Source organism: Ictalurus punctatus, chromosome 17 (assembly GCF_001660625.3).
Source record: "Ictalurus punctatus breed USDA103 chromosome 17, Coco_2.0, whole genome shotgun sequence".
NCBI classification, from domain to species: Eukaryota; Metazoa; Chordata; class Actinopteri; order Siluriformes; family Ictaluridae; genus Ictalurus; species Ictalurus punctatus.
The window spans coordinates 3,368,395-3,385,866 of NC_030432.2; the positions used below are offsets into that span (position 1 = coordinate 3,368,395).

Below are 17,472 nucleotides of genomic sequence, written 5' to 3' on the forward strand. Positions count from 1 at the left end.
TTACATTTTTAAGTCAACTGCCTTTGAAGACCCCAAGAAACAATTTTTGACCAGGTTGAGCCAACAAGTCCCTCCCAAGACAGAAGATAATAAAAGTACTGTTCTTGTTTGTATCTCTTGGTGCTCATAATCTAGACACGTTCCACTAGTCGTCAACTCTGGTGCGGTAAGGAACTTCCTGGATGAGGAAGTAGCCAGAATGTCAGATTCCTCTTGTTCCCTTGAACAAATCCCTGAGTGTGCGCACCCTGGATGGATCACCTCTGGATACAGGAAACATAACCATGTGTATCATTTCCCTGCAGATGTGCACCAGAGCCAAGAGTGGAAACCTTCTCATTCATGGTCACAAAATCCCCACAGAATCCCACTATTTTGGGCTCATCCTTGCTCACCACTCATAACTTGTTGATCTGGTGTCCAGATAGTTTTACCAATTAACAGTTGCTCCAGCTTCCATCTTTCCATCCAGCCACATCCAGGTGTCAGAAGCTGAACCACTGCAACCACTGCAGGGATGTCCAGCGTACACCATAATTGCGCTACTTGACTCCAGGTGATGGGGCAATCAAATCTGGTGGACTGGGAGGACTACGGCCCTGATGGTCACGGGACCCAGCGGAAGTCATTTTGGATAATTCACTCATCATGGACTACCGCAGAAAGCGCTCAGACCAGGACCGCTCCCAAACCCAGGGGCAGACCCCATCAAAGGGACGGTTGGTCTTTAGGAGCTTCCTTTTCAGGGTTGTCGTTGTGCTACCCTTTGAGAAGGTAACCGTCAACATTAGAGTAACCGCTAACGTTCGCCGGCTATCTTGTTGCTATGCTACGTGCTATTGTTGCTGTGCTGCAATTTCAGGTCCAAAATGTTGCAGTTGAACAGAACTAATAGCTTCTCAAGCTACAGGCTGTAGGATTGTGGTTTAAGTAGCTTTTTATGAGTGTAACGTGCTCTGACAGAGCAAACAAAAGACAAAAGAAGGCGTACATCGCACATGGAATGTGCAGAGGTGGAAAATGACGTTATCACAACTCGCAAATGACTGCTTACAGACTATATAAAGCACATGGCTGCTCATTGTCTGAGATGTTATTCGGTGTTTGCCATATCATCTTTGATCTTTGTTTACCTGAATACTCTTTGGATTTGCACCCTGGTTCTGGAAATACTGCGGATTATTGTATTCGACCCCAGCCTGTTTTTGATTTTGAGTTTTGGATCGTGAACGGTCTTATTGGAAACATTTGTCACTTATTTACATTTTTTTTCTCTTAAAAGTCACGATTTTCCTGTTCTCTCAAGTACCCTTTGTATTACCATCTACCACCCGTTCCCGTTTTTTAAGAACTCCACTACGAAAGAAGAGTAGTTAACGAGGACAATTGGAAACCCTTTTTTTGCATTTGAAATGATTTGGATCGTTTGGATGGGCGGTGTTATTAGGGAGTTCTCTTCCCTAGAGGACTTTCTGAGGAAGTGTTTAACACAGGACTGGGACGTGGTGTTCGGGGACTCGGGATGGTGCAACCGTGTATGCTTTGATAATCGTGTTGATTTTGGACAAACAAACACAGAGAGACAGGAGACAGAAGAATGTGGCAGAGAAAACACCAACACACACACACACACACACACACACACACACACACACACACACAAAACCATGTCTGAAGCTTCTCACGCCAAGCATGCTAATACAGTGTGTGTGTGTGTGTGTGTGTGTGTGTGTGTGTGTGTGTGTGTGTGTGTGTGTGTGTGTATTCATGCAAGTAACGCTCTGAGCCTGGATTTAACAGGGTTTGGAATGAGACTGAAATGCCTATGAGTGCAAAGTCCACACACACACACACACAGTTTTATGGGCAAACAGTACAGTTATAGTGCAGATATGATATTATTAAACACCTCTCTCTCTCTCTCTCTCTCTCTCTCTCACACACACACACACACACACACACACACACACACACACACACACACACACACACACACACACACACACACACAAATCTTAGGGTGTGAACGGTTTTGTGTGATGCGGTTTTGTGTGTGTGTGTGTGTGTGTGTGTGTGTGTGTGTGTGTCCTGCCTCTGGCTGTGTGAGACTGAACCTGCTAATTACCCCTGACCTCTCAAACCCAGGGGTCACGGGAAGGTTGGTGTTTTGTAGGGTGTTGGGTGTGTGTGTCTGTATATCTCTCTCTCTCTCTTTCCATCTTTCGGTTATCTCCTCTGATGCTGCTGTGATGTAAACAAATGGAAACAAAAGATAAAACCTAAAAACTTGCAGCATGCCTCCAAGCTCCTTCTCTCTCTCTCTCTCTCTGTCTGTGTTTATACAGTATGTGTATACATATATTCGGATGATGTCAGAGAAGAGCTCCTCTATGGGGTTTATAGAGGAAGGGGGAGTATGGAGGCAGGAATAGTACTGACATCCTGGTGATGTGCAGTAGACCAGTCTGTGACTGCAGCAGAGTGGTGCAGTGCCACGTTATCCCCCACAACAACGACAACGGTAGGGGACGTTCTTACCCTTCGTTCTTCCGCTGGCGCAAGTCGAGTGTGCAGGTCATCCAGATAAGAGATGAGCCTCTCTATCTCGTAGGGGCCAGTGACAGGGGCTTGAACCACGACCTCCCGATCATTAACCCAGAGCCATAACCACCAAGCCACCACTACATCGTTTCTCTCAAAAAGAGACCATGGTTTACAGCATGTTCAGTAATTCTGGCCCTTATCGCATCAGCGACCACCGCTCTTAATCTTCCTCTCCTTTCTCCTCTCTTCTTTCCCCACCAACCTGTCTTCCTTGATCCATGTTTCCAAACTAAATCTTTTGTCTGTTTGCTAACGAGACTACAAACGGCACACTCGGCTGGGCTTTGAGCTGAAATTACGTTCGGCTGTGTCCGGAATGATGGAATATCCTGCTATGATTTTCTACATGTTTCAGTCTGCACATTTGAATGTTTCAAAATGCACAACGTTTGTCATTGTCCTGTTCTGAACACGTTTTTAATAGAGACGCACCCATACTCAATTTCCCAGCCGATACCGATAACCGATTATTCAGAGTGATATCGGCCGATACCGATACCCGATACCGATAGTTCTGCCTTTTATACCATCTTTTAAATGAATGATAATTAATTCCACAATTCTGAAGGAAATGCAAATAAAAACTTTATTCTCTCCATTTCAACAAGTTGTTTGACAGTAACCGGTCTCATCAACAGAAAACACATGACCCTAACATTAACATTAACACATGAACTCAATTCTGAAGATTAAAGTAAGATTTCTGAACTTATTAAATGTTATTAATTCATATTAACATTGACTGAATTGTAAAACCCTCCTGTTAGTCTCACATTCACTCTCCACACACACAAGCGTTTCTACTTCATCACTGACATCAAACTGGTCATATATAATATACACTTTTTTATATATTAACGTTAACCGGATATGAAATGTACTACTCTACAAATATATTTTTCTGTGCAATATATACTTTTTGTCACCTCATCTTCATTTAAATCTTTCATCAGTGTACTGGCCCTTTAATTCAGCGTGAGCAGCGTGGCAAAAAAATGAAATAAAATAAATAATTCGACTCAACGTCGAAACTCCCGCTTCACTGCTGCTCACTTCCAGTGTAAAGGTTGATCAGTGCGAAGATTACAGAGATTACAAACTGCAGTTTTGTCGTCATTCCAGGCAAGAGACTTCTTTACACACAGCACGGAATCAGTGTGTTTTCCCGCCCTCTTTTGATTGACAGGATATAATCGGCCCTGATCATCATCGCGTGAAAAATATCCTTTATCGGATCCATTGGTGCATCTCTAGTTTTTAACAGTTTTGGGAACAGTATGTTAGCGTTCTGGAAAGTTGGTCGTTTTGCAGGTGGTGGAGTAGTATGAGAAAAGGGTTCATGGATTTCGGAGAACGTGCTCAGTGAATGCATTTTTGTGTGAAAGCAATGAAAAATGATTGACAGTTTGGTCCAGTACACTTCTGTTTCGCTAACTGCGTGAAGAATTTTGAGCAGTGCATGCTAGCGATTAGGGGGAAAAAACTGTAAAGCTACATCAGTAATCCATAAGCTGTAATAATGTACCTTACATTATTATATATTTTTTAAATAAAAGATACAAAATAAAGGGACAAATTATGTTCCCTTAGTGGTTCCACAACAGCAACATGGAAAACTTTTCATTCTGAGTGTATAATAATAATAATAATAATAATAAGCGCGCATAGACAATGTCCCCACCCACTGTCTGTCTGACTACTCTCTGATTGGTTGATCCCGTTTTTGTACTCCAGCTGTAAACTCCTCCTCCCGCTCCAGAACTCCGCGCGCCTGGCCGAGTGTTCCAGTCCGGTGAAGCTCGCGACCCCGCGGTTATCGCGCGCCACGTGCACAGAAGAGATTAAGACCCCCAGGATGTTATTTTCCATCACAGAGCACAAGACCCATTCGGGATAATTATTATCATCGTTGCTGTTATTAAATCTTCGCTTGTCTTGGAGGTTTTTTTTCCCCCCTCCTTTTCTTTCTCTCCCTTGGATGAAAGCGTGCGCGCGCGGAACTATGACTTGGAGCTCGCGCTCGGGTCTGGCGCTGCACGCTCTGCTGCTGCTGTTGAGCGGAGGGGCAGGAGTGGTGCGCGCGTTCGGTACAGGCGGCACGGAGGAGGAGGAGTCGGAGTCTGCGTGCGAACCGATCCGCATGTCCATGTGCCGTGACCTAGGCTACAACGTCACGCGCATGCCGAACTTGGTTGGCAATGTACTGCAGGCGGACGCGGAGTTACAGCTGTCCACTTTCACCCCGCTCATCCAGTACGGCTGCGCCAAACAGCTGCGGGTACGAGTCCTCTCTCTCTCTCTCTCTCACTGTCTCTCTCTCTCTCTCTCACTGTCTCTCTCTCACTGTCTCTCTCTCACTGTCTCTCACTATCTCTCTCTCTCACTGTCTCTCTCACTATTTCTCTATCTCACTGTCTCTCTCTGTCTGTGTGTGTAAGTTTTCTGAACTGATAAGATTGTTTATGTTTAGGTAAATCAGCTCTGCGTGTGTGTATGTATGCATGTGTGTATGTTTTGGTGTGTGTGTGTGTGTGTGTGTGTGTGTGTTGGTGGTAGCAGATGCATATGTTTGGGTCTGCTGTGTGTGTGTGTGTGTGTGTGTGTGTGTGTGTGTGTTGGGGGGGGTCCTCCCGTCTTCACCTCCCTTCAGACACTGAACAGATCTAAACATAAACATGGGGTACCTGTCAAACTGTACAGTGAAACACAAGATGTAAAATGATCTCTCTCTCTCTCTCTCTCTCTCTCTCTCTCTCTTTATCTCTCTCTCTCTCTCACACACACACACACACACACCTGTATTTCTGTTGTAGCTTTCGGGTGTGTTTAATTTCTTTTAGCAGTAGGAGAGTGTTAATGAAAGACACATTGTCCTGTTCTATAGATCTCTCCTGTTCTAGTGTGTAGTGTGTGCAGTATATACTGTTAGAAGTGTGTTAGAGTGTAGTGTGTGTAGTATATACTGTTAGAAGTGTGTTAGAGTGTAGCGTGTGCAGTATATACTGTTAGAAGCGTGTGTTAGAGTGTAGTGTGTGTAGTATATACTGTTAGAAGTTTGTTAGAGTGTAGTGTGTGTAGTATATACTGTTAGAAGTGTGTTAGAGTGTAGTGTGTGCAGTATATACTGTTAGAACTGTGTTAGAGTGTAGTGTGTGCAGTATAAATTCTTAGAATGTGTATTAGAGTGTAGTATGTATAGTGTGCACTATATACTGTTAGAAGTGTGTGTTAGAGTGTAGTGTGTAGTGTGTGCAGTATATACTGTTAGAAGTGTGTATTAGAGTGTATTGTGTAGTGTGTGCAGTATATACTGTTAGAAGTGTGTGTTAGAGTGTAGCGTGTGCAGTATATACTGTTAGAAGTGTGTTAGAGTGTAGTGTGTGCAGTATATACTGTTAGAAGTGTGTTAGTGTGTAGTGTGTGCAGTATATACTGTTAGAAGTGTGTTAGAGTGTAGTGTGTGTAGTATATACTGTTAGAAGTGTGTTAGAGTGTAGCGTGTGTAGTATATACTGTTAGAAGTGTGTTAGAGTGTAGCGTGTGCAGTATATACTGTTAGAAGTGTGTTAGAGTGTAGTGTGTGCAGTATATACTGTTAGAAGTGTGTGTTAGAGTGTAGTGTGTGCAGTATATACTGTTAGAAGTGTGTTAGAGTGTAGTGTGTGTAGTATATACTGTTAGAAGTGTGTTAGAGTGTAGCGTGTGTAGTATATACTGTTAGAAGTGTGTTAGAGTGTAGCGTGTGCAGTATATACTGTTAGAAGTGTGTTAGAGTGTAGTGTGTGCAGTATATACTGTTAGAAGTGTGTTAGAGTGTAGTGTGTGTAGTATATACTGTTAGAAGTGTGTTAGTGTGTAGTGTGTGTAGTATATACTGTTAGAAGTGTGTTAGAGTGTAGTGTGTGTAGTATATACTGTTAGAAGTGTGTTAGAGTGTAGTGTGTGTAGTATATACTGTTAGAAGTGTGTTAGAGTGTAGCGTGTGTAGTATATACTGTTAGAAGTGTGTTAGAGTGTAGCGTGTGCAGTATATACTGTTAGAAGTGTGTTAGAGTGTAGTGTGTGCAGTATATACTGTTAGAAGTGTGTGTTAGAGTGTAGTGTGTGCAGTATATACTGTTAGAAGTGTGTTAGAGTGTAGCGTGTGCAGTATATACTGTTAGAAGTGTGTTAGAGTGTAGTGTGTGCAGTATATACTGTTAGAAGTGTGTTAGAGTGTAGTGTGTGTAGTATATACTGTTAGAAGTGTGTTAGAGTGTAGCGTGTGCAGTATATACTGTTAGAAGTGTGTTAGAGTGTAGTGTGTGTAGTATATACTGTTAGAAGTGTGTTAGAGTGTAGTGTGTGTAGTATATACTGTTAGAAGTGTGTTAGAGTGTAGTGTGTGTAGTATATACTGTTAGAAGTGTGTTAGAGTGTAGTGTGTGCAGTATATACTGTTAGAAGTGTGTTAGAGTGTAGTGTGTGTAGTATATACTGTTAGAAGTGTGTTGGTGTGTATTGTGTGCAGTATATACTGTTAGAAGTGTGTGTTAGTGTGTAGTGTGTGAGTATATACTGTTAGAAGTGTGTGTTAGTGTGTAGTGTGTGCAGTATACTGTTGGAAGTGTGTATTAGTGTGTAGTGTGTAGTGTGTGCAGTATATACTGTTAGAAGCGTGTGTTAGTGTGTAGTGTGTGAGTATATACTGTTGGAAGTGTGTGTTAGAGTGTAGTGTGTAGTGTGTACAGTATACTGTTGGAAGTGTGTGTTAGAGTGTAGTGTGTAGTGTGTGAGTATATACTGTTGGGAGTGTGTGTTAGAGTGTAGTGTGTAGTGTGTGCAGTATATACTGTTAGAAGTGTGTGTTAGTGTGTAGTGTGTGCAGTATATACTGTTAGAAGCGTGTGTTAGAGTGTAGTGTGTAGTGTGTGAGTATATACTGTTAGAAGCATGTGTTAGTGTGTAGTGTGTGAGTATATACTGTTAGAAGTGTGTGTTAGTGTGTAGTGTGTGCAGTATATACTGTTAGAAGCATGTGTTAGTGTGTAGTGTGTGCAGTATATACTGTTGGAAGTGTGTATTAGTGTGTAGTGTGTAGTGTGTGAGTATATACTGTTGGAAGTGTGTGTTAGAGTGTAGTGTGTAGTGTGTGAGTATATACTGTTGGAAGTGTGTGTTAGAGTGTAGTGTGTAGTGTGTGAGTATATACTGTTAGAAGCGTGTGTTAGTGTGTAGTGTATAGTGTGTGCAGTATATACTGTTAGAAGCGTGTGTTAGTGTGTAGTGTGTGAGTATATACTGTTGGGAGTGTGTGTTAGAGTGTAGTGTGTAGTGTGTGCAGTATATACTGTTAGAAGTGTGTTAGTGTGTAGTGTGTGCAGTATATACTGTTAGAAGTTTGTTAGAGTGTAGTGTGTGTAGTATATACTGTTAGAAGTGTGTTAGAGTGTAGTGTGTGTAGTATATACTGTTAGAAGTGTGTTAGAGTGTAGCGTGTGCAGTATATACTGTTAGAAGTGTGTTAGAGTGTAGTGTGTGCAGTATATACTGTTAGAAGTGTGTTAGAGTGTAGTGTGTGCAGTATACTGTTAGAAGTGTGTTAGAGTGTATTGTGTGCAGTATATACTGTTAGAAGTTTGTTAGAGTGTAGTGTGTGTAGTATATACTGTTAGAAGTGTGTTAGAGTGTAGTGTGTGTAGTATATACTGTTAGAAGTGTGTTAGATTGTAGTGTGTGTAGTATATACTGTTAGAAGTGTGTTAGAGTGTAGTGTGTAGTGTATGAGTATATCCTGTTAGAAGCGTGTGTTAGAGTGTAGTGTGTGTAGTATATACTGTTAGAAGTGTGTTAGAGTGTAGTGTGTGCAGTATATACTGTTAGAAGTGTGTTAGAGTGTAGTGTGTGTAGTATATACTGTTAGAAGTGTGTTAGAGTGTATTGTGTGCAGTATATACTGTTAGAAGTGTGTTAGAGTGTAGTGTGTGCAGTATATACTGTTAGAAGTGTGTTAGAGTGTAGCGTGTGCAGTATATACTGTTAGAAGTGTGTGTTAGAGTGTAGTGTGTGTAGTATATACTGTTAGAAGTGTGTGTTAGAGTGTAGTGTGTAGTGTATGAGTATATACTGTTAGAAGTGTGTATTAGAGTGTAGTGTGTAGTGTATGAGTATATCCTGTTAGAAGCGTGTGTTAGAGTGTAGTGTGTGCAGTATATACTGTTAGAAGTGTGTTGGTGTGTATTGTGTGCAGTATATACTGTTAGAAGTGTGTGTTAGTGTGTAGTGTGTGAGTATATACTGTTAGAAGTGTGTGTTAGTGTGTAGTGTGTGAGTATATACTGTTGGAAGTGTGTATTAGAGTGTATTGTGTAGTGTGTGCAGTATACTGTTGGAAGTGTGTATTAGTGTGTAGTGTGTAGTGTGTGAGTATATACTGTTAGAAGCGTGTGTTAGTGTGTAGTGTGTGAGTATATACTGTTGGAAGTGTGTATTAGAGTGTATTGTGTAGTGTGTGCAGTATACTGTTGGAAGTGTGTGTTAGAGTGTAGTGTGTAGTGTGTGAGTATATACTGTTGGGAGTGTGTGTTAGAGTGTAGTGTGTAGTGTGTGCAGTATATACTGTTAGAAGTGTGTGTTAGAGTGTAGTGTGTAGTGTGTGCAGTATATACTGTTGGAAGTGTGTATTAGTGTGTTAGAGTGTAGTGTGTGTAGTATATACTGTTAGAAGTGTGTTAGAGTGTATTGTGTGCTGTATATACTGTTAGAAGTGTGTTAGAGTGTAGTGTGTGCAGTATATACTGTTAGAAGTGTGTGTTAGAGTGTAGTGTGTGTAGTATATACTGTTAGAAGTGTGTGTTAGAGTGTAGTGTGTAGTGTATGAGTATATCCTGTTAGAAGCGTGTGTTAGAGTGTAGTGTGTGCAGTATATACTGTTAGAAGTGTGTTGGTGTGTATTGTGTGCAGTATATACTGTTAGAAGTGTGTTAGTGTGTAGTGTGTGCAGTATACTGTTGGAAGTGTGTATTAGTGTGTAGTGTGTAGTGTGTGAGTATATACTGTTAGAAGCGTGTGTTAGTGTGTAGTGTGTGAGTATATACTGTTGGAAGTGTGTGTTAGAGTGTAGTGTGTAGTGTGTGCAGTATATACTGTTAGAAGTGTGTGTTAGAGTGTAGTGTGTAGTGTGTGAGTATATACTGTTGGGAGTGTGTGTTAGAGTGTAGTGTGTAGTGTGTGCAGTATATACTGTTAGAAGTGTGTGTTAGAGTGTAGTGTGTAGTGTGTGCAGTATATACTGTTGGAAGTGTGTATTAGTGTGTTAGAGTGTAGTGTGTGCAGTATATACTGTTAGAAGTGTGTTAGAGTGTAGTGTGTGTAGTATATACTGTTAGAAGTGTGTTAGAGTGTATTGTGTGCAGTATATACTGTTAGAAGTGTGTTAGAGTGTAGTGTGTGTAGTATATACTGTTAGAAGTGTGTGTTAGAGTGTAGTGTGTGTAGTATATACTGTTAGAAGTGTGTTAGAGTGTAGTGTGTGCAGTATATACTGTTAGAAGTGTGTTAGAGTGTAGTGTGTGCAGTATATACTGTTAGAAGTGTGTTAGAGTGTAGTGTGTGTAGTATATACTGTTAGAAGTGTGTTAGTGTGTAGTGTGTGCAGTATATACTGTTAGAAGTGTGTTAGAGTGTAGTGTGTGTAGTATATACTGTTAGAAGTGTGTGTTAGAGTGTAGTGTGTAGTGTATGAGTATATCCTGTTAGAAGCGTGTGTTAGAGTGTAGTGTGTGTAGTATATACTGTTAGAAGTGTGTTGGTGTGTATTGTGTGCAGTATATACTGTTAGAAGTGTGTGTTGGTGTGTATTGTGTGCAGTATATACTGTTAGAAGTGTGTGTTAGTGTGTAGTGTGTGCAGTATACTGTTGGAAGTGTGTATTAGTGTGTAGTGTGTAGTGTGTGCAGTATATACTGTTAGAAGCGTGTGTTAGTGTGTAGTGTGTGAGTATATACTGTTGGAAGTGTGTATTAGAGTGTATTGTGTAGTGTGTGCAGTATATACTGTTGGAAGTGTGTATTAGAGTGTAGTGTGTAGTGTGTGAGTATATACTGTTGGAAGTGTGTATTAGAGTGTAGTGTGTAGTGTGTGAGTATATACTGTTGGAAGTGTGTATTAGAGTGTAGTGTGTAGTGTGTGCAGTATACTGTTGGAAGTGTGTGTTAGAGTGTAGTGTGTAGTGTGTGAGTATATACTGTTGGAAGTGTGTATTAGAGTGTAGTGTGTAGTGTGTGAGTATATACTGTTGGAAGTGTGTATTAGAGTGTAGTGTGTAGTGTGTGCAGTATACTGTTAGAAGTGTGTGTTAGTGTGTAGTGTGTGCAGTATATACTGTTAGAAGCGTGTGTTAGTGTGTAGTGTGTGAGTATATACTGTTGGAAGTGTGTATTAGAGTGTAGTGTGTAGTGTGTGCAGTATATACTGTTAGAAGTGTGTATTAGAGTGTAGTGTGTAGTGTGTGCAGTATATACTGTTAGAGTGTAGTGTGTAGTGTGTGCAGTATATACTGTTAGAAGTGTAGTGTGTAGTGTGTGCAGTATATACTGTTAGAAGTGTGTATTAGAGTGTAGTGTGTAGTGTGTGAGTATATACTGTTAGAAGTGTATGTTAGAGTGTAGTGTGTAGTGTGTGCAGTATATACTGTTAGAGTGTAGAGTGTAGTGTGTGCAGTATATACTGTTAGAGTGTAGTGTGTAGTGTGTGCAGTATATACTGTTAGAAGTGTGTGTTAGAGTGTAGTGTGTAGTGTGTGAGTATATACTGTTAGAAGTGTGTGTTCTAAACGGATCCCATCTGAATAACGGTGAAGAATGTCCCAGTAATTCACTATCATTATATTTTGCACAAAAATGTTGCACTATAGAAGTGTTCTCAGCAAACACAGAGAACCTTCTGAGTTTTCGTGAATGAGAGCTCAACAGTTCCTGAAAGTGGAATGACGGATCTGTTCACCTTCGCTCAGATTTACTCTTTAGCAATCCCATTTGTATTTCTTAAAACGGTCTGGTAAGAGGGGTTAGTCAACTGTGACCGATCGGCAACGTTCGGAACGGAAAGCCCCGAGTAACTGCTACAAAATGTAACGAATCTCAAGCAGGTTAACTAAAGAGGTTCCTGGAACTCACCCCAGAAACAAAAATGTTTAATCTCTCTTGTGGGAATACGTCTGGAGAAGTTCCTGGTCCCACCTTTACCAGAATTACAGTCCAACAGTACGAGAGAGAGAGAGAGAGAGAGAGAGAGAGAGAGAGATTCCAGGAGAAAAGTACATTGTTCACCAGTAAAGTAACAAATAAAATACTTTCCGCCAGTACACAGAAGACTTTGTGAAAGAAAAGGACAATTTGCTTCAGATTGTCCTTCTGAGGGACACTGAGGTACCAAATGTCCTGCTCTCGGTCACCTCAAAGACGAGCTCTTCGTATGTGTGATTGTTTCTTAACATGTATGTATGGAAATCAGCGTAGATTTATGCGTGCCAAAATATAAAACAATGTCTAAAAAATATTTTAAAACTGTCTTTCTCTGTCTGTGTCTCTCTGTCAGTTCTTCCTGTGTTCAGTCTACGCCCCGATGTGTACAGAGAAGGTTCCGGAGCTGATTGGTCCGTGTGGCAGCATGTGTCTGTCCGTGCAGAGGAAGTGTTTGCCCGTGCTGCAGGAGTTCGGCTTTTCGTGGCCTGACCTGCTGAACTGCAGCCTGTTCCCGCCCACAAATGACCACGCCCACATGTGCATGGAGGGGCCGGGCGAGGAGGACGAGGACGACGTTCGCTTTCCTTCAGTGCGCACGCTACGGCCACGCCACGGCCTTGACGCCGAATGCATCCCTCTTGACCATGACCCTGGAGATGACCCGACACCCCCAGACCGCTACGTGTGGTCAAAGCGCAGCAGTTCCTGCGTGCTGCAGTGTGGCTATGACTCGGGATTATACAGCCGCTCTGCCAAGACATTTGCTGACGCCTGGATGGCACTGTGGGCGGGGCTTTGCTTCGTTTCCACCTCCTTCACAGTGTTGACATTCCTGCTGGACTCGGGACGGTTCGCCTACCCAGAGCGTCCCGTCGCGTTTCTGAGCGTGTGCTACAACGCGTACAGTGCTGCCTTTCTGGTATTGTTAGCAGCTGGACGTGAGCGCGTGTCATGTGATGCCGATGAGGCTGCCGTCCCAGTCCTAGCGCGGGACGGTTTAAAGAACTCGGGCTGCGCTGTGGTCTTCTTGTTAGCTTACTTTTTCGGTATGGCGAGCTCAGTATGGTGGGTAATCCTCACACTGACTTGGTTCCTAGCAGCAGGACTTAAGTGGGGACATGAGGCCATTGAGATGCACAGCTCCTACTTCCACGTGGCAGCGTGGGCCATCCCAGCGATTAAAACCATCGTGGTGCTTGTCATGCGCCTGGTCGATGCGGATGACCTCACCGGCCTGTGCTACGTCGGCAACCAGAACCTGGAGGCACTCACTGGTTTCGTGGTGGCACCACTGTTTACTTATTTAGCTGTTGGGACGCTGTTCATTGCCGCCGGACTTGTCTCGCTGTTTAAGATCCGGTCCAACTTGCAGAAGGATGGCGCCAAGACGGACAAGCTGGAGCGGCTTATGGTGAAGATAGGCGTCTTTTCCGTGCTCTACACCGTCCCGGCTTCCTGTGTTGTGGCGTGCTACTTCTACCGCGTCTCAAATTGGTCTGACTTTCAGCGAGCGCCGAGTGACTCGTATGCCGCTGCCGAGATGCTCAGGATCTTCATGTCCTTGCTGGTGGGTGTAACTTGTGGCATGTGGGTGTGGTCTGCCAAGACGCTGCAGACCTGGAAACGCCGCTGGACACGCCTACTCTGCCCACAGAGCAACACACGACGGACCCACACCAACAAAAATGGCAGTGGTAAAGGGAATGAGACTGTGGTGTGAAGCAGTGACATCTGGTGGACACTTGATGTCACTGCATCATTGTTCTCTCTGGACAGATTTCACCAGATTGTTGTTTGTTTTTGTTTTTTAAACACTGGACAATATGGCACAGTGAAAAACATGCAGAAAGACACAATAAGAAGTTGTGTCATGACAGGAAGCTGCATGGTGGCAGGAAGTAGCAGGGCTGCTTCTCCAGTCTTGCTGAATGGACAATGTGCCTTGTTTCTCAGACTTCCTGCCACTCTTTGCTTTGCTCCCACATTGTGGTAGCTTTCATTTACAATGCAGCAAAGACACATGGGAAATTGAGGTTTTTTTCCTTCTCCAGCACCATTTACCTCGCATCGAGATCTGTCCTCCGCAATCGGATTCTAAAACCCCGGTTTAGCGTTTGACTTCCTGTATGCAAAATAGCATCCTGCTCGCGAGCTCTTCAGTCATTAGCAATATGTAGCACTGATTTGTGAAACACACTGAGTGATGTTTTGTTTTGTTTCACTAAAGTTCACTCTAATGTGGATGTATCCTCAACGCCACACCCCGTTCACTATATAGTTCACATAAACATGTTGAACGTCATCAGTCCATCGTGGACAGTCTATGTAGGATACATCGTTTGTATGGATTTTGTGTCTGCATTGGATGTCCTCCATTATAGGCTCTTTTCTTGTTTCCCGGGTAACGACATAAAAGACGGTCCAGATATTAGCAACATGTTAAAATTTGGAGGGTTCATTACTGAATGAACCAGCCAAGGGTCTTGTTCATTAGCTGACGAATTGACCCTGGTGATAGGCAACATCTTAAAAACACGAAGGTGACCTTCAAAACAAAAAAAACAAAACAAAACAGTGAAATCAGACGATTTCTGAAAAAATCCTGGAGTGTTTCCAATTAGCAATCTATTTCTCCTAGTTATGTGAGAAGGGTCTTAAATGTAAAATGGCTACCTTGCTAAAATTTCAAGGATTAACGTCAGCCAGGAGATTCTTCCAGTGTAGAGAACTATAAATCTAATACTGTTTTACAGAACTCACGCCGAGTTTATCAGAGGAAGTAGTAGAGTAGGTTGTGGGCACCAGGAAATCATACTCAGCATATACTTAATGTTCTGTCTCCATGTTGATGTACTGCAACTCTATCATGTGTGGTTCCTCATATTTACCACAGATAAATTTATCTACCCTGAACGCCTAGCAGAGGAAACGGGCGCTTTTCACACTTCCGGGGGTGGGCTGCTGTAAGTAGCTTTCGTAGGTCAACTTTACTTCCAATGCAACAAGAACAATTTAGCGAAAGGAATCCGAATCAAAAACGATTGGGAACTGCAGTGGAATCAAATGAAACAAACAAGCTGCAACGAGTAGAAATAAACGAAGCTAATCTGACAGACTCAAACGCTAACCTCAAATGTGTGTGTTCCTCTCTCCTCATTGACTGCTAGCATAGAGTTCTGAATAGAACTGAACTGAACTGAGGTAAATGATATCAGATATTTACTTCACTACACGCCTAGCTTCGTGATCGTGTTAACGCTAACGCCGGTTAACCTTACCGTACTCCGCTAGCTCTGAATGAATTCTTCCGTGAAGGATTTTTAATCTTTTATGCAGCTTGGAATTTCTCGTCGTTGATTTTGCTAACAATTCTGGACACATCTTCAAAGATTAGTCTTGGTATCATTGATTAAAAAAAATAAATCAGCTGTAAGGTTTATGGGAAATCATTTTACCTCGTTTCTATGTATTTCAGTGGTGTTTTTTTTTTTGTGTGCAAATGTGAGACGCAAAAATTCATGTTATTTACGTATTAAATACAGTAAACCATGGCTATTTAATGATCATGCAACACAAACAGGACTAACTAGAGCTATTTTGAAATGAATTAACCGCTAATCAGGTAGTTCGAGTTTGCTAGCTAGCATAGCTAGCAATGGATAAACAATAAAACTGCCCCTGTGATTGTTTGGTTGTTTTTGACCACTGTTCTGACCACCTTGTGCTGTACTAGTTAAGAAGATTGAACTAAAGTTATGATTAAAACACAGATCTTCTCAGACTAGCACAAATAAGCTTACACGTCACCTCACCGGGAACACGATGAGTCCTCCATTTTTTTGTGGAAAAGGTTTATTACAAACCAAGTGAAGCACATAGAGACTGGGTTTACTAATCTAGAACTTTTTAGGCTTAGCCTTCCCAAACCCTGTCTGCTATCCGAAATGGTTCCCTACTCTCATGCAGTCCTCTGGGGTATATTGTTAAGACACTGTTCTCCACTGCGCTACTAGACAATGCTCCCTAAATAGCACATTGTAGTGAAAAGGGTGTGGACGTTCTAGAACCTTCCTGGTCTTAAACATTTAGGGTGAACCTTTAAAATGACGATGCAAGAAATGTGGGGTAAGTGTGGGGCAAGGGCACGTGCACACACAAACACACACACACACACACACACACAATGTAAAGTGCAAGACAATCGCTGAAGTGAATGTATGAATGTATGTCATGTTACAAACTTTTACTAAAGTGCCTCAGACACACACACACACACACACACACACACACACACACACACACACTTTACCGGAAGTTCTTCTGGATTAGTGTGTTCTGGGTTTGTTTGTTTTTTTTTTTGTGTAGCTTTTAATTGTGTTGTAATATTGTAAAATGCTAATTTATCTTTGTAAAAAAAAAAAAAATCAACAAAATGTAAAACAGGTTTGTTATTTAAACAGTTTTGTATGGGACGAAGATGAAATTAAAAACTCTGGGTTTCTGACACTTAATTTGTGTGCCTGTGTGTGTGTGTGTGTGTAAGAAGTTCATACACGTGGATGGTTAAAAATTTATTGCACATCGAAATCGTTATAAATACAATATAAAACGAAACTGACGAGAGCATTTCCTTCAGGAAAGAGGTTTATAAAGGACTTGAGAGCGGTTTTGTCCACATTCGAGAGGTTTATTATACCAGGTTTATTAAGGTAAATGGATGATGGAGAGCATTCTAGAGCATTCTCAAACCTCTCCTTCATACACATTCACACTCACACACATACACACACACACACACGGTTGGATTTACTGGGCTGCCGTATTTGTGTGGAAGCTCTACCAATGTTCTTAACGTAACTGAACACATCTTTACTGTTTATTAGGATAATACTAGCATTAGCCATGCCTACAGACAGAAAGTAGAGTACCATTCTAGAACGCTATTGATAAACAAAATTGTGTTTCTAATGACTAAGCCGTGCCCCCGCTGCCCCGTCACCAAACTAAGGATGGGGAGGGGACCCGCCTGCAGCCGACGCCCTAATGGAGAGATAGAAATCTTCCACAGCCTCCCTGACTTGTGGACCTACTTGAATTTGAATGGCTAAAGTACCAGTTGCCAAGTAATGATACACTTGTTGGCCTCTTTCATGGGTTGGAGTGGGGCACGGTCCGAAAAAGAAGATGAAGGCACAGCCAAGCATATCACGCTTGGATCATTCTCTATCATGCTGTGCTTGCTGTCCCACATCAAGAGCTTGCAGCTGATCACAGCACCTCCTCCACCAACCGGGACAACGTGGCCCCCAGCCCTCTGTCCAACATCTGTCCGCATGAGTCTGTAAAACAAAACAGGGGGGAGAAGTCAAGAGAATTTACTGAGGTCAGTCAGAGTGTTGATGATGGCTGAATAATTAGGCACAAACCTACAATAATAACAGGCCAGCCTCTGAAACTTCCTCACCTTCTTTTTGGTCTTGGGTCTTAGGCAGGCCACAATTGCTGCAGTCTTATCAATTTGGGGACACACCTGGTATTACCCAAGTGGAAGCCCAGATACTGTACTTCCGCCTGTCCAATTGAACACTTCCTTGGATTTGCTGCGAGTCCTGCTTGTCTCAAGGATCTCAGAACGGCCCTCAAA

At 42.3% G+C, this 17,472-nt stretch overlaps 1 protein-coding gene across 1 annotated transcript; it reads left to right on the top strand.

Moving 5' to 3' along the window:
- Nucleotides 1–4,343: 4,343 nt before the first annotated feature.
- On the top strand, nucleotides 4,344–16,334 carry fzd4 (frizzled class receptor 4). The gene is made up of 2 exons (XM_017490650.3): nucleotides 4,344–4,882; nucleotides 12,181–16,334. Exons 1-2 carry the CDS (start codon nucleotides 4,583–4,585, stop codon nucleotides 13,546–13,548), a joined length of 1,668 nt encoding a protein of 555 aa, XP_017346139.1. The 5' UTR covers nucleotides 4,344–4,582; the 3' UTR covers nucleotides 13,549–16,334.
- Nucleotides 16,335–17,472: the final 1,138 nt, after the last annotated feature.

Bases quoted from the DNA above. Each gene is read 5' to 3' on its own strand.
- fzd4 (XM_017490650.3), top strand. From the start codon at position 4,583: ATGAAAGCGTGCGCGCGCGGAACTATGACTTGGAGCTCGCGCTCGGGT. The intron at 4,883-12,180 runs GTACGAGTCCTC...TCTCTCTGTCAG, and splicing joins GCTGCGCCAAACAGCTGCGG to TTCTTCCTGTGTTCAGTCTA.